Source organism: Gossypium hirsutum, chromosome A12 (genome assembly GCF_007990345.1).
Source record: "Gossypium hirsutum isolate 1008001.06 chromosome A12, Gossypium_hirsutum_v2.1, whole genome shotgun sequence".
Classification (NCBI taxonomy): Eukaryota; Viridiplantae; Streptophyta; class Magnoliopsida; order Malvales; family Malvaceae; genus Gossypium; species Gossypium hirsutum.
Window position 1 is genome coordinate 104,650,961 of NC_053435.1, and position 22,355 is coordinate 104,673,315.

The following is a 22,355-nucleotide window of genomic DNA, read 5'->3' on the forward strand; positions in this document are numbered from 1 at the left end:
AACTTTAAAATTATAAAAATTTGATAATGTGATACTTTTATAATGTCATCACTTGAAAATTTAAAAATATATAGATATAATTTTAGTTAATGATGTGGTACAAGTTTAAAGTATTAAATATAATGTTCTAATAATCTGACCAGTAGTTAAACATGTCAGGCCATTGGTTCTCGATTCAACTACTAGACCAACAACAAATAAATAAAATTCATAATTTTTTTTAAAAATTAATAATTTTATTAAACCAGTTCAACTATTGATTTTTGTCCAATTTTTTTAATCAATTTTGTTTGAATTAATATACCAATCGATTCTTGATTCATTCGGTTCAACTGACTAATCCAATCATGTTCCAAAAACATTAGTCATATCATCAAACCTTGATAGAATCCAAATTTAAAAAAGTAAAATAGATCTACGTATTAAGTTTATGTATCAAAATGAATTTATTTATCAAATTTAAGTAGTAAAAATTTATATAATCCGTATTTAAAAAATCAATGCAATGTGACAGCCATGGGTTCACATAAAATAATTGTAAGGAAAAAAAAAAGATATAAGCTTCTCAAGGAAAAGGTACTTTAAATGGTTCTTAAAAAAGGTATTTATGAAACTATATGAGCAGTTGAAGGTTCAAGGAAGAGCTACGGATGTAGGGAATATGTATGTATGCGAGTGAAAGCACGTTTAAAGCATGGGTGTTTGAATAAAAAATAGGGTTTGTTTACAGGGGAAAGATCTCAGCTGTTTTGACCATATCTTTATTTATAATTTCAAGTTTCTTCAAACTCTATTATTTGATTAATATACTGGTTGATGTCATGAATTTTTTTAAAAAAATAAAATTAATGAGACTTTACATTATATTTTTGTTTCAAATTTTTATCTTCAGCCATATTCTTATCCATTCAATTCCATTCAACTATGCTATTTTTTAAATTTTATTTTATTTTTCATTGAAATTGAGTTTAATTATCCATGAATTACAATGTTAATTTGTTATGTATATATAGGATTTTCTTTTTCTTTTTGAAGAATATATTTAGGATTTTAATAATCAGAGAATTGACCTTTATACTTTAATTAAGAATCTAGGGATATTTTTAATTAATTAGGTGTATTAATTAATACATAGGGGTTGGGCTAATGGAGGTATAGTTAACTTAATTCGAGAAGAAGATAAAAAAACGTGATAATCAATATATTCTGATTAATTTAATAATAATTTTTTTAATACATGTTTGTTCCATATACGTATACCTAAATCATATCCAACGTGGCAAAGGTACCTTTCAAATTAAATGAGAAGGAATATGAATAGCTTTTTTGAATAATTCCTTTTTTTTTATCATATTGTTATTGTTATTCTTTTTTCGACTTTCAAATATGAGAATAATGCACTTTAGCACATTTAAACTTGTATACTCCTACACTGACAGTAATATTCATACCAATTGAGTTTAGACTCAATCGACTTCTTTCTTAAATAATTAAAGATAAATAAATTATATATTTTTTAATATCTCTAGTGTATGCTCAAGAGACTCCACATGTATATGTGTATATATTTGGTTTAAAGTGTTTGCTCAAACTTGTCTTAAAAGTCATGTAGAAAACAAAAAATAACTCTAAAATCAACTTAGATAAATGGTTGTTTAAGTTTATTTAAACATTGACAATCATATGTCCAAGTTCGTAATGGATATTATTTTTAATAATTTTTAAATAATTTCTTATAAATTTTAAATAAAATTTTATAACTTTTAGAATTATTTGAAGAATCATGTCCAAAATGAATTTAAATAACTGTTTGTCCAAGTTCATTTGAAATGGACAACATTTGTGTAAGTTCATCTTGAAAGTGAGTTTTTATATAGTTATTAAAAACTTTATTTATTTTTGAGTTTTTTTAAAATTTAAATATTTGCTTATGTGATATATTTTGCCACGTCATCATGAGATACATGTAACACATTACGTGTCATTATCTAGTCGTTTTGTCAATCTTGTCATCACCTAAATGTAGAAATTGATAAATTTTAGTAGAGAGTAAAGTATACCCCAACTCTTAGTACAGAAGTTTTTATAGTACTTTTATTTAATCTTACCCATATTTTAATTCCACATCTGTTTATGTAAAAGAAAATTTGAAAAATCCAAATCAGCGCATATGAATAAAAACTTTAAGGGATAATCAATTTACACTTTTTTTTTCTTTCAATCATACAATATCTAATTTACCCAAAAGATAAAATACAACCTCCTAATATACCTAAAACCAAACATTTGTTTGTTTAATTGCTAATAGAGTATACATGTATAAAAAGAAGCTAATGGAGTAATGATGACAGATATAGAAAATGCCCCAGTATAAAAAGCCCATGACAGTCCAATACATTTACAAACGGGCCAAACTTTTCTGGGCTTTAATTATTATTTTTTATTTTATTAAAGAGAAAGATGGTTCAGAGATTGGATCTTCACTATAAATTTCAATATTTTCCCCTTTTCTTAAAAAAAAAAAAAGAAAAAAAAGAGAGGATTTTATGTTGATGACAATGATGCGAAGCATTGTTATGTGAGACATATGAATTCCAACAAGAATGCCACAAAAGGGAAATGAGGTTGTTATTTTTTTTTAACGCAAATAGCAACCTAAACTAATCCTTCATTCGGTGGTGTCAATTAAGCAGCTCGGTTATTGATGGAAATTAAAAAGCATATAATACTTTTTTATAAAATGTTTTTGCCTAATAATAACATTTTTATTCATTATTAAACACATAATTCGAGAAGTAATAAAATGCACTTGTTTTTGCCTATTTCTCAAAATGTTTAATGTTGTTGATTTAAAGTCTTGAAATTCATCCCTAACTTTTAATTCGATATTTATGGACCGTGTTTTATGCTTTGTCTGTTAATCACAAATTGCACACTACATTTTAGCTAACCTGATTGGTAGGGGCAAAATTTAAAAAAAAAATTAAGAGATTGAAATTAAATTGTAATTTTTATGACAATAAAAATGGTAATTTCACTATTTTAGTAGTTTATATTTTGATACTTTTTAAAATATTAAATTAAATTTTTATCATTTGTAAGGGGATTAAAATATAATTTTATTTTTATTAATTTAAAATTTTAAAATTTTAAAAAACCTTAATAAAAATTTTTCCATATTCACCCGCTACGCCCCTCCTGAGTTCTGACTAGTCAAAGTTTCTTTTTCACTTTCTTTTGTGTTTTGTACCATTATTTTTAAGGTACATTTGGCTATCTGATATATATACTGTTTTAGAGATAAAATGGAAATAAACTTAGGTACGTACCATAGCACATAAACATTTAATGTAGTAATATTTTTTATATGTCTCATTAAATGTAATGGTTTAATGTAAAAATAGAAAAAAAATTATATGTTAGAATATTTGACTATTATATATAATAATTATAAAAAAAATAAATCTCTTTGAATATCATTCTTTTGATTTTTGTATTAAAAAATTAATAATTTAAGAAAATTTAAATAACTTCATATCCTTCCATCTATAAATAGTGAACTTACATAGGATTTGCAAATACATTTATATTTTTTATTTTCATCCTAAAATTTTTTAATTAAATTAAAATTGATACAAATTGATAGGATTAACTACCAAGATATTAAAAGTTAAACATTATATTATTATATTATTTTTATTTTTATTTTTATTTTTTAATGATAATATTTTGAATGATTACAAAATTTTGTAATTATATTAATTAATAAATAAAATATATTTTAATTAGTACATATAGATTATAGGCCCATTAATTAAATAATAGATAATTATTTTTAATTATAAAATTGTTGCGGAAACCTAGAAAAAGTTACAATGAATTTAATGCTTACCTCCGAAACAGACAAGTTTGAAGGTTGAGATTCAAACAAAAAATGAGTGGAATGCAGAGCAATATGTAAAATGGATCCCAGGCATATACTACCATTTTAAAATTCTCCTAATTCGAAAGCTTTGTATAAGCTGATGCCAGAAAATTTGTCTGCAACTGAAGTTTTGCAGCTATGGCTGACCATGGAACTAAGTTAGGTTCATAATCATCTTCATCTTTATCGTCATCCTAATTATTTAATTGTTTTGTATCGGCTACCATCAACTTGTTAGCTTTCACATAATTATTTTTTAATGTAAATCATGATACATGATTGGTTCTTCCTTAAACAAAAAGTTTCCTCTTATAATGGCCAGAATAAGGCTGCTGTTTATTGTCATTGTGTTCTTAGCTTAGGTAATGCTGGAATATTGCAGATGTAATGAAGCATTATCGAGCATGGGCTTTACAATTATTTTATTGCTCAACATTGTCTTTGCTTATTATTATTATTGAAATCAAACAGGGAAGTAATTTTTAAGACAGATTTGAACCTGATATTAACTGAGTTTAAACATTAAACCTCTACATGATTTCATAAACTCAAAGCATAGATTTCTGCATTTCATCAACATCTGTACTATAAGAAAAAAAAAAAAACAGCAGGTGAAAAACCCCAAAAAAACATAGTAGATTCAAGCAAAATGAAAGGTGGTATAATTTGAGTAGCGTATTTTTGGCATGTTTATTGGTATAGCTATACAAACTTCAAATTTTGATAATCATTTCTTTTCATCCTTCTTTTCGTCTTTCTTTTCACCTTTCTTATCGTCTTTTTTGTCATCTTTCTTCTCTTCTTTAGCAGGTCCCACTGTAACAATGTCTACTTTCCCTATTTTCTTGAGTTTTTTGGCAATGGCAACCGTGTCCATCTCCCCTATGACTGTCAACTTTTGCTCCTTCACATCTGCCGCGATTGAATCAACCCCTGTTCATCACCCAAACACGTAATGTTTCATCAAATCAATTTAGACCCAGAAAAAGGGGGTGTTTTCTTGATTACTATTACCATATATGTCGGCAACAGCCTCTATAGCTTTCTTTTTTGTCTTTTCATCATTCATGGTCATGATTTTCACTACCACCTTCTGCAAATTCAATGACTAAAAGCATTTAACCAATAAAAGAAATACATTTCTGATGAGAAAACTAATTCTAAAGGGAAACCAAAGTACCTGCGCCGCCATGTGAGAATATTGAACCAGGAATTCAAGGATATGCAAGACAAAACTAAGTTACGGTTTTAATGAAACTAAGCCCGTTGCATGTTTATATGTAGGACTGCTGTAACAATGGCTTACATCAGCCATTATGAACAATGACTGGACTTTTTCGTCCTTTTATTACAAATGTTGATCCTATTCATCCAATGATGTATGAATTTAAAACATCCCACTTATTTTCTCTATAGTATTTGTTGTTGTTCAAGCCATAGCTGCCATCGTACTAATAATCAGTACTGTTTTATATTAATTTTATTTTGGCTTGGGTTCTGTGTTGCTAGCTGTCCAAACCGACATCCATTGAAGCAATTATTGGAAGCTTAGTAAGCTCTCTAAAAACACACAACGCTTTGACAAAATGAATCATGGAAACAACATTGCCGCGAACAAGACAACAAATATGTTGCTGTCATTTGCTGACTCTTTGTAGCCACGGGCCGAATGAGTCGAAGTATTCACACTAAATAGGGAAGATGAAGTAATGGGATTGTTATTAGATTGGATTAATGTGATTTGGAAATGAATTAATTTTAATTTAGAAAACAATGTAGGTGCTTGACTTATCAGACTTGCATTACATATGGTATGGACCCACCTGAAATTTCAATTTTCTCTCTCTTATAATATGAAAAAATAATCTGGACACCTTATGTCTTCAAGTTGTCACCTTATTAATATTTTTACCCAACTTGGGCTCTTCCTCGTCCCTCAGCCCTCAGCCCTGAGGACCCACAAACTTACAGTAACCAAACGTACTCTTTTGTAAATAGGGTTCGAGTAAATTTTTGCTCCTGCGAATTTAAATTATAATTTTTCTAAAGACTTAAACTACATAGCAATTTTACTATTTTGGGGCAACCTTATTTGCAAATATTGATAATTAGGGCCTTTTAGATTCTGTTAGATTTGTGAGACAACAAGTTCAACTATCAATTCGACCTCTATTCCTTAAATACATGTGGTAATAATTTTGAGTATTCCCTAAAATGGTTATTTTCTACCCATAAAGAATACTATTTCTCCAAAATACTCTAGGATGGCCATTGCTCATCTTGTTGCCACGAATAGTTCCATTCACCATCATCGAATGGTGAACAATGGCAAATATGTCAAAAGGTGGCAACACAAAGAATAACACCCAAAAACCAATAGCAATTAGCAACCAAAAGATACAACAAAGGAAAGCAACAACTACTTAAAAAGTACGTGGCTTAAATTTATGACAAAAGGAGAGCTTTTTTGGGATTTTTGGTAGATGTAGCTATTGAGGTTAATGTTAGATATTAAGGTTGTATTTAGTAGTGTTTTTCAAAAGTAGTTTTATATGAAAAATATTTTCTCTAAAAGAAGAAGTTAAAATTTTTAGTTTTTCTCTCCTAAAAGCACTTTTGATAATTTAATTACGTTTTCATCTCTCCAACACATGATAGTTTCCATTCTTTGATTAATTGCTTAAAAAACATTTAAAAATTCATTTTTTATATATTAAAATATTAACAACAAATTTTAATAAATTATTTTCTATATTCTTATTAAAATATCATAATATTAATTAATTTGAACATTATTTAAATACTTACTTGTTACTTTATAATAACACCATGTTTAAAATGGATATTTAATTTCTTACTAAACACTTAAATTTTAAACTAAACTTTTCAAAAGTACTTCTCAAAATCACATTTCTAAAATACATTTTAAAAGTAATTTTCAAAAACAATGCTAAACTAACCCTAAGAAATGATTGTAGTTTTAAAAAATGACAAATAATTGAATTTCAATCTCGAAAGAAGTAATTGTTTAATACGAGTTTAAATTATGTAGCTTATATCCTTGTCTTTATTATTGTTTTAAAAATACTAAGATCAGTAAATAGAGTTATTTTTATCGAAGTTATTAAAACAATACTAAAGTTTATTTTTAAATATTATACAAGTTAAATTTTTAGCAAAGGAGGTCTTTTAGAGTAATGTGTTGAGTTTTTTTTTGTAAATACTAATTTCTAGTGTTACATGTGTTGCATGCGACTTTATACTTTAATTTTTTAAATAATATATTTTTAATTATTATAATTAATTTTTAATTTGTTATTCAAATTATTAAATGTAACTAAAATATATTAATTTATTTAATAACTCAAATATAATAAAAAGAATTTTTTGAATATCTTATTAAAAGATTGATATATTGTAGATCAATAATTTTTTAAAAATATTTATAAATTTTAAATCATAATTAAAATATTTGTACCATTTCCAACGTACTCTTCACCTTTTACTATTCAATTTTTTTTATTTTGTTAATGTTCATAAATATTAATTTAGTAATATGATAAAAAAATAAAGAGTATTCTTGTCGATTCAAACATTTTTCTAAACTCATACTTTTATATATACTAATTTTTAATGTCACAGATGCTAAATTATGTATTTTTAATTATTGTTATCTAATAATAATTTCTATTATTTTTTAAATAATATACAATTTGTGATCGGAATAGAAAAGTAAACTATATTTTTAATTTGAAAAAAGAATAGATAAAAGAATATGCCTTAATTATAGTTCATGATAAAGAGGAAAGATATTTATACTAAATTAATAAATACATTTGATAATAATGATAAAAATTTAATGATTAAAATTTGATTTTCTTTTCAAAATAAATCCGGACAATAGCTACAAGAGAAAAGAAAGTAAAGGGAAATTATTTTAAATCATATAAATATATTCAGACGACAATAAAGTATAGCTACAAGTTTCAGAAATTCGAATATCAAGGCGGATGCTGTTATTGACGGCCAAAAACAGCACCGACTGCAGCTTTCAAAGTATTCAAAGAACTATCAAACATTATAAAATATGATGAATGTCATGCTCAACTGTACTAGCTATGCCGTTCTAATTCACCAAGAAAGAAAAGGAAAACGTTTCTTTCAATACTATTGATTATAGAAAGGTAAGTTCTAACTAAATAAGTTTTGACATAGGTGCTTAAAATCTTCATCTGAAAGAAAGCCACATTATGCTGGTGCTAGGGACATGGATTTCCTGTCCCTTGATAACATTGGGAAAGAGAACAAAAGACAAAGTATAAGCTCAAAATACTAGGTCTAGTTGATGAAATTTTCGACAATCATTTGTTGATGTTATGTTGGAGTTATAAGAATGGAGAATGAATAAGAAAGTAGTAGATTGCCTATTCATTCAGTCAAACAACCTCTCAGATGTTCGGCACAGCACAAACTGGCTGCACCAAGAAAACATCAAGGATTTTATTAATTTAAAATTTCAAAAAATTTTAACAACCAAAATGTAAAATTTTCTATTTTTGAGTGCAGCCCTTTCACCCCAAGCTCCCCCACTGACTACATTCTTAATGCTAACAAACAAATAAATAAGAGAAAACCTCAAATCAAGCGAGAACTGTAATTACTTACCCTAAAACCTTTTTTGTTGATATACTTACGCACGTTTTCATCGCCACAGTAATATTCCAGCTACAAGAACCTGAACATACAAATAAAGAATTAAAGATACAAAGAACGGTAATCTAAAAGAACATAAAAACAATGAAAAAAATACGATAACAAAATGGGCAGAAAGCAGCAATCTAGGGTTCAGATTTCAAAGCAAAAGAGAAAAACTTGTGCTCTTATCTGCTTGATGAACTGGTCTTTAAGATCGTCAGCTAGCGCGACAATCACCGACGATGTGTCCTTATTCTGACTCTGACCCTGCTCATGGTCGTGACGGAGATCGTCCTCCTCTTCGGACGGCGGCGATGGAATCTCCTCTTTTCCTTTACGTCTCTCCTGCTTCTTGTTTCTTCCGCTCGGTGGGAACCCTATAAAATGAAGCGGTAAATTTAAGTTTGAGCCAACTCAAGGATGTTCGGTCAAAGCAAAAATTTTAACTTGGGATATTTTAGCCTTAAAACCTTACATAAATAAAGCCCCTTTACTTAAGGCACCCAACTCAACCAAAACCAGAAGGTAAGCCCAAAAAGAAAGTTTAGGTACTATACTCCCTTCCCCCTTATTCCCACAGAAAATCCCTAACCCTAAGTGCCTGCCGCTCACCACCTCCACCTGTCCAGCGCCGCTGCCGTTGACAGCCGTCTCCACTCCGGCGGCCACTTCGTCTCCCCCAAATTTCATCAGCCCTAATCCCAGTCGCCTGTTTCCTCTGCCATTTTCTTCCACTGTTGCAGCAGGTAAGAAATCTCCCTTTCCCTCTAATCGTCTTTTTTCATGTAACCCACATGCATTTCAGATCTGCAGAAACTCTTTATTTAAGCTTTAGCTTTTCATAATTACAATCTTAGACCACTAACTGAAATAGTAAAAGGAAAAGAGAGAAAATCCCTGTAAAAGTGATTAGAAATAGTAAATAGGCAAAATAGCACAGTTTCCAATTTGAAAAACTCAAAAGCCCCATGTTCCTTCATCGACCCTTCTTTTCTGTATGCATTCCCAAGTTTTCGAAATTGTTTAATTGAGAAGAAAATGGAGCAGATGTAATTGAGATGAAAATGAAGTTTAATTGGATAAATAAAATTAGTATGAAATTTCAAAGATACGGGTACCCCAGTGGGATAGCTAAGAGGAATATTCATAGTTGTTAGGGGAAAATGTGTCTCTATTTATTTAGTAGTTTGTTATTTATTCTGTGAAATGCCTCCCATATGCTCAGAAAAGACATATCTATGTTGTATTTTAAGCTAAAAAATTGTTGATTGGGGCTAAATGGATTTAGGGAATGCTGAATCAATCATGGAAATGCCTCCCATATGGAAATGCTGAATCAATCATGGATTTAGGGAATGCTTAAATATTTTATGCTTTGTTCAACTATCTTTTGGTGATCTTTTGGTTGGTTGATTACATTTTACTATCTTTTGGTGATCTTTTGTTTGTTTCACCGTTTCAATTTGTTTTCGTTTGTTTTATGAATGGCAACAGAAATGAAAATTGAAAGGGAAGAAATTTGTTATTTATGTTCATTTTAATCTTTGTCTGATTATTTCCTTTTTAAACATGAAACCAAACATCATGGCAAAGCAAATTTAACCAAAAATTCCCCTCCAAAACAATTTCTTTTACCTCATTATGCAAGTCTTTTAACATTACAACATACAAATCCCACACATTAAATCTAACTGCCATTGTCAGGCTCATTTACCGTACCAGCAATACAAGGCCACTAGTAGCTGCAATCACCTGACTGAGTTACAACATAGAGCCAATACAGCATTCCCGTCCCAACAAAGTGAAGAAAAAACTTAATACGGGCCGGGTTGGGCCCGGGCTTGGCATGTATATTCTGGGGTGGGTTTAGGCAGAAAATTAGGCCCTTTTTTGGGCCGGGCCAGACCCATGCCTAACATGCGGGCCCAAAATTCTATCAAGGCCTGGCCCGGCCCATGATCACCTCAACCCTAACTTAATGAGTCATGAGATTTTGAGGTATGGCTCAGTTTGTGTTGTCTGCTTCTGCATCACTCTGCTATATTTGATTTTCTGTATCTTATCTTACTCTCTCTTATCCTAATATTTTAAAAGGCTTCGGTTTAGCGGAAATGGCGAACTGTTATTGCTGCTAATTTATGTTACACTGTTATTTGGGGTGTCGGACGGAGTTTAAATCTGACATAACGCTTGTGCAAATTCTGTTTAGGGTTAGGTCTTTTTGCATCAAGCCATGGATCCCTCAAAGCAAGAAACAAACCAAAAAAAAGCTTCTAAAACAATGGCTAAGAAGGAAACCCAAGAATTCCAATTTGTTGTTTACAATACCATGACTCAGCAAAAAGAGGTTTTCAAGCCCAAAACCCCTGGAAAAGTTTGCATGTATGTCTGCGGTGTCACTGCCTATGATTTCAGTCACCTTGGCCATGCTCGTGCTGCCGTTTCCTTTGATGTCCTTTACAGGTGTATAATTTATCTTGGAGACACCTCTTATGCTTTTTCCCCCCTTTATTTTAAAAATTAGTTGCTGACTATTGGAATTATACAGGTACCTTAAGCATTTGGGTTATGAGGTTACTTATGTCAGGAATTTTACTGATGTTGATGATAAGGTTTGAATTTCTATTTGAGCGGCTCTTTGCTTTTGCTTTTTGGTGTTTTAGTTGAGAGCAATGGCGTATTTTGTTTTTTTGATGTTGAAATGATACTTATCATTTGAATCTGATGCATTCAACTTATGTATTTCTAATATGGAGGTGGGGAGTTGAAACCTCAACTTAATAGTTGTTTTCTCCTTTTGAGCTTATTGAATAATTATGTCAACAGTTGATGTTACAAGAGCTTAAAGACTTCTATTTGATATGTTAATCTGTTTTGAACTTGTTTAAGAGTATTCTTTCTGGAGATGTTATAGACAGAATGCGTTCTCTTGTTGCTAATGGTTTACCACTTTAATGCGTTCTCTTGTTGCTAATGGTTTACCACTTTTACTTTCTGACTAATAGTCCATCTCTCTTATCTCAACAACAATTATGTCTTTCTCATATTATTAGAGCTACTGATTGGACTTTTGCAGATAATCCGTCGAGCCAATGAGACTGGAGAAGATCCAATAAGTTTGAGTGACCGGTACTGTAAAGAATATAATATAGATATGAGTGATCTACAGTGCCTTTCTCCAACACATGAGCCACGTGTTTCTGATCACATGGAGCAGATCAAAGATATGATAACTCAGGTTTCCTTCCTACTGAATATGCTAGTTTTATTTTGTAGAAATATGAATACCATGATTCCTCTCTGCCTTTAGCAATCTTGAATATCTCTCTCCCCCCTTGTGGAAAATGTAGTGCACATATTTATGGTCGAGTTCACTGTTGCATCTCTATTGCTACTTTAGGGGAATTTTCCTTGTATAATTAGGTTTATGCACATTTAAAATCCATGATAGCACTATGTTTTTATGTATGCATGCATAATGTGCATATGTATGTATTTGCATTAACAAAAGTATGATTCATTTAAATGGGTTATATCTGGTAGTTATATTTTCAGATCGTTACCTTATCATTGTGATAAAAAGCTATTATTGGGCATGTCATTGTCATGTACTGTATACTTGTAATTTATCTACATCTGCCCAATGATAATCAATGATGTAGCAGGGACCCATGCTCTGGCCTTAGAAGGCATTTAAGATGCTTCCCTTTAATATTGATCATGAAGAAGTAGAAGAGCAGTTTTTAACTTGCACCAATTCATATTGAACTGAAGTTGCCCAATTTAATCGTTAAGAGTTGTTGAACTGCTGAACATGAAGTTTATTACATATATTGCATTATTATAACGTGTGAAGGGCTGAAGCCAAATACCTCATATGCTGTTTTTTAACTCCTCTCATAACTTTCTCTATAATTTCACCTTGCAGATTATAAACAAAGACTTTGGATATGTTGTTGACGGCGATGTGTTTTTCGCTGTTGATAAATTCCCAAATTATGGCAAGTTATCTGGGCAGAAGCTGGAAAACAATAGAGCGGGTGAACGTGTTGCTGTTGACTCAAGGAAGCGTAATCCTTCCGACTTTGCATTATGGAAGGTGCAAAACCTACTAACTTACTAGTAAACTTTAGGGATGTAATCAAGCTGAGTCTAGCCTATAGGCTCAAGATTCTTTCCTATTGAAATCTTGAGGCTTGAAGCTTGAGGCTTGATCATGGTGGAGCTTTAGTTTATGTGCTTGAGCTCCGTTCAATTAGGCTCAGTTATTATTAAATTTATTTAAGGAGTAGGTATTTTTAGTGTGTTCATGCTTGTGACTTTTCATCTAAGTTCTAAAATTTGCCCCTCCCAGAGTTGCTGTACTGTGCGTAATCTGGTCAAGCTATAAAAAAAATTACTCAAATTACCATTGCTTTCTAATGTCTAGCTGTTGACTGAAAAAACTACTGCATAAACTCTATGGATGGGACTTTAAATAGGAAACTATATATAAAGGACAAGCTAAGTTACCTGAACTTTTCATTTTCTCTAAAGTACTTGTGTTCGACACCTATGTCCAACACATTTAGATAAGGAGGTCTTATCCTCAAATTATATGGAAGCTTAAAAAAAACAGTGGGCATATCTGCATGAGATGCGTCTCATTGTCCAACATTCATCTGAACTCTAGGTTACATAGAGTACAAGGATGACAAACCCTAATTACCAGATAACCAAAATTTAAGACTTGTAATTTAGATACCCTTCCCCCTTCAATAATAAAGAAACATTTCATTGAAACTATTGTTGCACAAATTCTAATGTCAAAATTTCTTCATCCATTCTATTTGCATCAGTTACCTGCCATTTATAATGTTGGCATAATTTCCAAATTCTGATGTTTAATAATTTTTTCAGGCTGCAAAGCCAGGTGAGCCATCTTGGGACAGCTCATGGGGACCTGGACGACCTGGGTGGCACATAGAATGTAGTGCAATGAGTGCGCATTATTTAAGCTTCAAATTTGACATTCATGGTGGTGGGCTTGATTTGATTTTTCCTCACCATGAAAATGAAATTGCTCAAAGTTGTGCCGCATGCGAAGAGAGTGATGTAAGTTATTGGATGCACAATGGGCATGTTACTAATAACAATGAGAAGATGTCAAAATCTTTGGGTAACTTTTTCACAATTCGCCAGGTAAAGTTGGGGCTTATTATTTATTTGATTTTCCTCCCCTCTGATTTTAGTTGCAGAAGTATTCTCATACGAGCTTCCTTTTTTGTGTTAAATTATTTGTTTTCTTCTAGATTACTGAGAGATATCATCCACTGGCTTTGCGATACTTCTTGATAAATGCACACTATCGTTCTCCTCTCAATTACTCCATTGTTCAGTTGGAAGGTGCATCAGATGCTGTTTTTTACATATATCAGGTTTAAAGCTTATTTCACTGCTATTTTACTTTGCAATAGGCATATACAGGCCAGAATCAGATGTCTTAGTACGGACAGTGATCTGGCCTTTTAGGCTTAAAATTTGTTTGTATGAACTGTCTAGGGCTTGTATACTTTGCGAGGTGTCCTCATTCCATTTCTTGGAGTTCAGCTATATTTTAATATTGGCCTCCTTTTACCACTTAATATTCTTCTATAATTGATTAGATTTGCGCTACCGGTAGATTTGCCTCCAGGTTAAAAATTCCTCAAAAGTGTGCCGAATTATTTGCTGAGTTGACCTGTGATCCCAAGTTTTTTTCCTAAATTACAGACTCTAGGCAAATGTACCTGGAGTTAGTTTAGATTCAAGTCATTCGGGAAAGTATCCTTACCTGCTTTGTTGTACAGACTTTGAAAGATTGTCAAGATGCTCTATTGCAACTACAAGAAGAAATGCCCAATGATGGAAAACCAGCTCGGATTAGTCCGGATGCCAAGGAATGCATTAGCAAGCTCCGCAATGAGTTCCAGGTGAAAATGTCAGATGACTTGAGCACTTCACTTATACTGACTGGTGCCTTTCTAGAAGCGTTGAAGTTGGTAAACAATTTGTTGACCATGCTAAAGGTATTTGTTTATCTTTCTGAATGCTAGTAACTCTCTTTTATATATATATACAAGTCTATGCCAAGGAAGATGGAAATATATTTTCTCTTGTAATTTGACAGAAGAAGCAGCAAAAGCAACAAAGATTATTGGTAATTCAATCCCTTAAAGAGATTGAGAAAGAAGTTACGAAAATTTTGGATGTTCTTGGATTGCAGCCACCTTGCTCTTATAACGAGGTGACGGGATTCACTTATTATATGATGTTACAGATTCGTGCCTTCTGTAAAAGTTTGAACACTAGAGATGATGAATTTCTACTAAACAGGTTTTGCTGCAATTAAAGGAGAAAGCATTAACGAGAGCGGGGTTGGTGGAAGATGATGTGATTCGTCTAATTAACCAACGAGCTGAAGTGAGGAGAAACAAAGACTTCTTGAAAAGTGATCAGATGAGAGCTCATTTGCAAGCTAAGGGCATTGCACTCATGGATGTAGGCACGGAAACAATTTGGAGACCTTGTGTTCCTGTTCAACAAGAATCGGGAATAGTGCCATCAGAGGGCCAGAAGGTCCCTCCCAAGCCTGAAACTGCATAAGAATGCAGATCTTGATTCATGTTCACCAAAAAAAACATATTGAAGTTGCTTCGTAAGGTGGTTTTTGTTGTCAAAACAAGTTGGTCGGATCAAGGCCATTTCTAGACAGTTTTGATTCATAAGTTATAAAATGTCTTTCCGTTTCTGACCTAATTGTTACGGGAGAAATTTTTTGCTACTGAAGGTGGTTAACAGCGAAGTAGGTTAGCAAAGAGAGTTAGCAGCAAGGTGAAACGGTGCTCTAGGATCAGTTTTGACAGCTGTATACTAACAGCTGTAACAACTAATTAGCTGATAGTTTTCTTTTGAGATACGTAAAGAAGGCAGTGTATACATTGCATTCCTTTGAATATTTGGTGAATTGAATCTGTTTCGTCTCATTTCTCCCTTCTCTCTTCTGTTTCTCTGCTTCTTTATTTTCTTCTCAATTATCTTCTTCTGTTTCTTCCCTCACGATTGGATTGGTTGCCTTGTTTCTAGTTGGACTTTAGCTGCACAGACAGTGAGCCAGATTTTTTTTTCTTTTCTGAAAACAGTACTTTTAATAGTGTTGTATATTGGTGCATAACAGGCGCGAATATGGTGGGCTATGTTGTCGTTTTAAAAATTTGGTACAGATGGAATTACCCCAGGATGTGGAGACCCTCAACTCAGACAAATTCTTGCAGAAATGTAGTGGTTATATTACTACGCTTAAGCAATTTATCTTTCAGAATTCTTCTCGCTTCTCTTGCCCAAACTGTTCGTATTATTATTAAATGAAATGTTAAAATTTGTCTTTTTTTTAGATCGAATACAAAATAGTCATTAAATTATTTAAAAAATTTTATTTAAGTCAATGAACTGTTCGATAGTTTTTATTTAAGTTATTGGATTGTTGAGTGTTCTTTTTTAAGTCTGTCTAGTGAGTTTTAAGCGATGATCCAACAACTGATGCAGTTGATCAATACTCATCAACAAATAGAGAGCAATACCTTAGATCCAAGTTAATTTGACGATTAATATATTGGAGAAGAAAGTTATTTGAATTTTGATTTGCATATTTGTGACATCTAAAATTATTTTATATAAAAAATTGAATTAGAGAATATTAAAGGAAATAAAACTTTCAATTGATACAAACGGCACAAAAAAAAGCCCCATTTAGTAGCAATTTTAACAATACAATTACTTAAATAAAAACTTTTGAATAATTTTACCCAATAAAGACCAAGTATAATAAACAAATAGGTACCATGCTTTTATTTGTCATTTTACGCATCAATTTTCAACTATTAACTAAGGTCTACTAAACACTTTTAAATAAACAGTTAATAGAACCAGTTGGTAAATCAGTTAATAGAATCAATTAATCAAACTAGTTATTGTAATCAACAATCAACAATCAATCAATTACCAAAAAAAGCTACAGTAAATTCAAGCAAAATGAAAGCGGGTAATATTATTGGCATGTTTATTCGGAAGGTAAAGTATTCAAAAACAATACATGTTTTCTTATATAAAAATAACTCTAAAAATTTCATTATTTATTAAAATAACCCATCTTCAAAATAAAATACAAGAATAGTTTGTTTTGAATTATAAATGAGATAATACCAATGAAATTGACGTCAGTCCATCACATCATGCCAATGATTGACATTTTGAATTAAAAAATATATATTTTTGGATGATGCCAAAGAAATTGATGTCATCCGTATTGATACTCATATCCATTCGTTTAAAATACTCATATTTTTCCCAATAATTTTTTTTTGAAAATTTATTATTTTATTAGGTTTGCCCCCTCCTCCAGCTTTTTTTTTAACCCAAAATATCTGATTTTTTTAGTGCCAATCAATATTTCCCCTCCTAGTGTCAGCTTTTTTTATTTTAAACCCACAAGGATTGATTTTTTCTGGTGGTATCACTATGATTGGCGCCACCAGTAGATTTTGGCCCCTAATGTCAGAAAGAATTGGGGTGAGTGGCTGGAAAAATAAAAATTAGGGTGAGATTTAAAAAAAAAAAACTTTCTCAATTTTTTTATACTATCTATTCTATTTAGAATCTCGATTTTCTTATGTGTAATTAAACATTTAATTAACATCATTAAAATAATTATTTTGGGTTTAAATATTTTTCAATAAAAAGATTAACTTCAAATAAAAAACTTTGAATTATTTTCATAAAAAATAAATTATTTTGAGAAAGAAAAAATTGGGTTTAAAAATTATTTTTAAAATTATTTTCCAAAAATTCAAATATTTTGGGTTTAAAATTTATTTTTTTAAACATAAAGATTTATTTTGGGTTTAAAATTTTTTTAATTACTTTTTTAAAAAATAAATTATTTTGAGAAAGAAATAATTGGGGTGAGTGGGTAAAAAAATAAAGATTAGGGAGAGATAATGATATTAGGGAAAAAAATACTGGTGGCACCAACAAAAATGGAGAAAATAGATACTGCAAAAAAAATCAAATATTTTGGGTTTAGAAAAAAAGTTGGAGGAGGGGACAAAAAATATTGGATTGGCGTGATCTAATAAAATAATAATTTTTTAATCTTTTTCTTTAAAAATACAAAAATTTTACACGAGTAAATACATGTATCAATACGGGCGACTAATTTTATTGACACCACCTAAAAATATATATTTTAATTCAAAATGCTAATCATCGGCATGATGCAATGGATTGGTGCTAATCTCATTAGCACCACCGCCCATTTACTGCTTAAAACAAATTATTCTCGTATTTTATTTTGAAGGTGAGACATTTTTATAAATAATGAAACTTTTAAAGTTATTTTTATAAAAAAAGGCAACAATACAAGCTTCAAACTTTATAATCATTTCTTTTTTTCACCCTTCTTTTTGTCTTTCTTTTCATCTTTCTTGTCTTTTTTGTCATCTTTCTTCTCTTCTTTTGCAGGTCCCACTGTAACAATGTCTACTTTCCCTATTTTCGTGAGTTTTTTGGCAATGGCAACCGTGTCCATCTCCCCTATGACTGTCAACTTTTGCTCCTTCACATCTGCCGCGATTGAATCAACCCCTCTTCATCGCCCAAACACATGATGTTTCATCAAATCAATTTAGACCCAAAAAAAGGGGGTGTTTTCTTGATTATTATTACCATATATGTCGGCAACAGCCTCTATTGCTTTCTTTTTTGTCTTTTCATCGTTCATGGTCATGATTTTCAATATCGCCTTCTGCAAATTCAATGACTAAAAGCATTTAACCAAAAAAAGAAATACATTTCTGATGAGAAAACTAATTCTAAAGGGAAACCAAAGTACCTGCGCCGCCATGTGAGAATACTGAACCAGGAATTCAAGGATTTGCAAGACAAAACTAAGTTATGAACAATGGCTTACATCAGCCATTATGAACAATGACTGGACTTTTTCGCCCTTTTCTTACAAATATTGATCCTATTCATCAAGTGATGCGTGAATTTAAAACATCCCACTTATTTTCTCTATAGTATTTGTTGCTGTTCAAGCCATAGCTGCCATCATACTAATAATTAGAACTGTTTTATATTATTTTTATTTTGGCTTAGGTTCTGTGTTGCTAGCTGTAGTCCAAACCGACATCCATTGAACCGTTATTGGAAGCTTAGTAAGCTTAGCCTCTAAAAACACAGCGCTTTGACAAAATGAATCATAGAAACAAGATTGCACCGAACATGACAACAAATATGCTGCAGTCATTTGCTGACTCTTTGTAGCCACAGGTCGAATGAGTCGAAGTATTCACACTGAACCGTGAAGATGAAGTAATGAGATTGTTATTGGAAATGAATTAATTTTAATCTAGAAAACAATGTAGGTGCTTGACTTATCAGACTTGCATTACAGATGGTATGGACCCACCTGAAATTTTAATTTTCTCTCTCTTATTATTTAAAAAAATCAGGGCCACCTTATGTCTTCAAGTTGTTGTTACCTTACTAATATTTTTAGCCAACTTGGGCTCTTCTCCGTTCCGCAGGACCCCCCAAACTTATGGTAACCAAACGTACTCTTTTGTAAGTAGGGGCCGAGTAAATTTTTGCTCCTGCGAATTTAAATTATAAATTTTCTAAAGAGCTTAACCATATAACAATTTTTCTATTTTGGGGCAACTTTATTTGCAAAGATTAATAATTAGGCCCTTTAGATTATGTTAGATTCGTGATACAATATGGTTGGTTGGACTTTTCGACGGTGATTTTTTAGTTCGATTAAAAGAACAATCTATTCGGTTAAATGTACGTGATAATAAATTTGAGCATTCCCTAAAACGGTTGTTTCCTACTCATAAGGAATAGATAATGAATAAAAAAAACTATTTCTCCAAAATACTCTTGAATGACCATTGCTTACCTTGTTGCCACGAAGAGTTCCAGTCATCGTCATCGAAATAGTGAACAATGGCAAAGATGACAAAAGGTGGCAACACAAAGAATACCACCCAAAAACCAATAGCAACCAAAAGATACAAGGAGAGCTTTTTTGGGATTTTTGGTAGCAAACTTTGTAACACCCCCTAACCCCAAACCGTCGCCGGGACGAGATTATGAGGCATTACCGGACATATCAGACAACTTACGAATAATTTACAATTAATATAACTTTCATAGTATAATATAATAATTAAGTCCCTATCTTGGACTCTCGAAGTTCAAACACGTATTAAAAGTAGAACGGGACATCTTCGAGTATTTTAAATTTTTTTTTTATAAAAAAATTTCGGCAGCATTTCTGCTTATTTTTACCTAAACCTCCTGCAAATTCAAACCAAAATCACCAACACCAATGTTTCACATTCATATAACTAATATTTATATCATTAACATAATTTTAACTTAATAACTATCATAGCATCATTCAAAATTGATTATAAACTTCATTCATTTAACAACTTAATGTTCATGTATCAAAATATCATGTACTTTCCTTACCATTTCATTTAACCATCTAAATCTTATAATTCATCCTTCACTACTCAAAGTAATATACATATTCAAGTGATTAAACAACACCTATGTACATGCCACCTTTACCCAAAAGAAAAATATACATCACCAAGTTTGTGTTGGAGTCGGGATTGTTCTGGATGCTGAGCCTGGACACTTGACTTCTACTAACCTGCGCACGGAAACAACCGTACGCTGAGTATGGATATACTCAGTGGTATTACTATAAATCAAGACTATTTAACATTAATAAATTACAAACATCAACCATAAATTTTATAATTATTTAAACTACTTTTATATATAATTATTTTACTTCATAAATCTTAAATTCATAATTCATTTTTCTCATACTAACTCAATTCATAATTTAGTTCATACATTCTTTCTCGTACTTTTCAATAGTGCTAAAACAAATAATCTCTTTTTCAAAATTTCATTTCAATTATTTACCCTATTAACAAAGCTCGGACTATGACAGATACGCGGATTTCCACCCAAACACACCAGAATGTCCAACCCAAACACACCCAGAATATTTTAAATCCTCCATAACACACCAGTAAGGCATTAAGAGCATCTTCGGATAAATCGAAGTATATAATAACAGAAACATCTTCTTGGCCGAACTACAATCTCCTCATCACATCACAAATCCAATGGCATGCCATTTGTATCAAATCTAGTCCGACAAGTTAATAGGGTATTATTTTACTTTTTCTAATTTCAATTTCATTTACACAAAAATTTTCAATAATCATTCAATTCAAATATCTATTATCTTAATCCATATACAAATTAATTTTCACACAAGTGTATACCATCAACACCATACAATTGTCACCATTTATTTATTTTTCAATCAATACACTTTTCAAATAATCATATACTTACCTCAAGTCTTACGTACCATACATAACAATTAAAATTTCAGCAATCAATAATAATTAAAATTTGAATTATAGTAATACACACCGTAATTCTCCCGTTTTAGTCCTCGATGACTTTCTCCTTTCCTTTCGATGCTGACGTTTCAGGTTTTTTGTTGGCTACGAAAATAATAGTAATTTATATTATTATTTACAGCATTAATTATAATAAATAATTAAATTTCTAAACAATTCCTACCTTATTCCCAATTTAATCCTAACTAAACTTAATTATTTTCTTAATCCAATTCACTTTCTTTTTATATTCAAATTTTGTCTAAACTTATATTTAACTATAAAATTTCCAGCATATTTCCCTAATTTCAAAATTTCTTCAATTTAGTCCTTACAACATAAAACTTATAGCCTAGTTTACAATTTAATCCCTTAATCAATTCCAACTTAGAATTCATTCAATTAAATCCCTAATTCCATAATTTATCCAACATGAACCATATTTGGAAACATATGAACTCTTGAACTATCAACTTAATTTCATCAAAATCTTGTTTTAAAGCTTCTAAAACATCAAAATTAACTAAAAAGGACTTAATTGACTTACCAAATTAACTCCAAGCTTTAAATCCTTAGTTTTCTCTTTTATTTTTCTATCCATTTTTCTTTCTCTTTTTCTCCCCTGCTTCCCGTTTTCAATTCTGTTTCTATTCCCTTTTGTTTCTTTATTTCTCTTTTATATTTATTTGTTTTACTTATTTAATTAGCATATATTATAATATATTTATTTTAAATATCTATTTTAACATCATTTACATATTTTACAATTGTACACATATTTAATTCTACATTTGTACCAATAATTTTATTACATTTGTCATTATTTAATTTGTTTCTCAAACAAAAATCTCATAATTTAATAATTTAATTATTTAATTAACAAATATCTTTTTACTTAAATTATAAGTAATTAAGTATTTAGATTACAAATGTACCAATATAATTTTTACACATGTATATTTTTATTACCATACAATTATCTACTATTTAATTTATTTAATAATAATGCTAATAATAATAATCTAATATAAAACCATAATGTTAATTAATAATTATAATAATTTAATATAAAACCATAATAATAATCATTATAATATATAAAACCTAAAAAAAATCTTTGATTTTATTTCACCAATATGCCGCCTCATTTGTAGTCAATGGCTTAATTGCCATTTTAATCCTTTTTATTTTCTATTGCTTTATAATTAAACTTTTACCCT

At 30.6% G+C, this 22,355-nt stretch overlaps 3 protein-coding genes across 5 annotated transcripts; 1 reads left to right on the forward strand and 2 right to left on the reverse strand.

Annotated features, from left to right (window-relative positions):
- Positions 1 to 4,542: 4,542 nt before the first annotated feature.
- Positions 4,543 to 8,935, reverse strand: LOC107894098 (heavy metal-associated isoprenylated plant protein 39). Of its 2 annotated transcripts, XM_041083535.1 has the most exons (4): positions 8,798 to 8,935; positions 8,591 to 8,660; positions 4,940 to 5,018; positions 4,543 to 4,858 (listed from the first exon to the last, which is right to left on the reverse strand). In XM_041083535.1, the coding sequence occupies exons 3-4, from the start codon at positions 4,998 to 5,000 to the stop codon at positions 4,653 to 4,655; spliced, it is 267 nt and encodes an 88-aa protein (XP_040939469.1). In that variant the 5' UTR covers positions 5,001 to 5,018; positions 8,591 to 8,660; positions 8,798 to 8,935; the 3' UTR covers positions 4,543 to 4,652. The 2 variants fall into 2 exon arrangements, with proteins under 2 accessions (XP_040939469.1, XP_016674795.2); XM_016819306.2 differs by lacking the exons at positions 8,591 to 8,660; positions 8,798 to 8,935 and adding an exon at positions 5,106 to 6,640.
- A 200-nt stretch (positions 8,936 to 9,135) lies between these two features.
- On the forward strand, positions 9,136 to 15,624 carry LOC107894094 (cysteine--tRNA ligase 2, cytoplasmic). 2 transcript variants are annotated; one of them, XM_041083534.1, is made up of 11 exons: positions 9,136 to 9,366; positions 10,325 to 10,618; positions 10,830 to 11,083; positions 11,169 to 11,232; positions 11,697 to 11,858; positions 12,549 to 12,719; positions 13,520 to 13,801; positions 13,912 to 14,037; positions 14,449 to 14,667; positions 14,769 to 14,885; positions 14,975 to 15,624. In XM_041083534.1, the coding sequence occupies exons 3-11, from the start codon at positions 10,854 to 10,856 to the stop codon at positions 15,242 to 15,244; spliced, it is 1,641 nt and encodes a 546-aa protein (XP_040939468.1). In that variant the 5' UTR covers positions 9,136 to 9,366; positions 10,325 to 10,618; positions 10,830 to 10,853; the 3' UTR covers positions 15,245 to 15,624. The 2 variants fall into 2 exon arrangements, with proteins under 2 accessions (XP_040939468.1, XP_016674789.1); XM_016819300.2 differs by lacking the exon at positions 10,325 to 10,618 and having other exon boundaries at positions 9,160 to 9,366.
- Positions 15,625 to 17,812: 2,188 nt separating this feature from the next.
- On the reverse strand, positions 17,813 to 18,706 carry LOC121211146 (heavy metal-associated isoprenylated plant protein 39). Its single transcript, XM_041083536.1, has 3 exons — positions 18,528 to 18,706; positions 18,362 to 18,440; positions 17,813 to 18,280 (listed from the first exon to the last, which is right to left on the reverse strand). Exons 1-3 carry the CDS (start codon positions 18,537 to 18,539, stop codon positions 18,075 to 18,077), a joined length of 297 nt encoding a protein of 98 aa, XP_040939470.1. The 5' UTR covers positions 18,540 to 18,706; the 3' UTR covers positions 17,813 to 18,074.
- Positions 18,707 to 22,355: the final 3,649 nt, after the last annotated feature.

Coding starts and splice junctions, on each gene's coding strand:
- LOC107894098 (XM_016819306.2), bottom strand. Junction 4,859..4,939: donor GGCTGTTGCCGACATATATG/GTAATAGTAATC, acceptor GGTGATGAACAG/GGGTTGATTCAATCGCGGCA.
- LOC107894094 (XM_041083534.1), top strand. CDS start 10,854: ATGGATCCCTCAAAGCAAGAAACAAACCAAAAAAAAGCTTCTAAAACA. Junction 11,084..11,168: donor TCCTTTGATGTCCTTTACAG/GTGTATAATTTA, acceptor GGAATTATACAG/GTACCTTAAGCATTTGGGTT. Junction 12,720..13,519: donor CCGACTTTGCATTATGGAAG/GTGCAAAACCTA, acceptor TAATTTTTTCAG/GCTGCAAAGCCAGGTGAGCC.
- LOC121211146 (XM_041083536.1), bottom strand. Junction 18,281..18,361: donor GGCTGTTGCCGACATATATG/GTAATAATAATC, acceptor GGCGATGAAGAG/GGGTTGATTCAATCGCGGCA.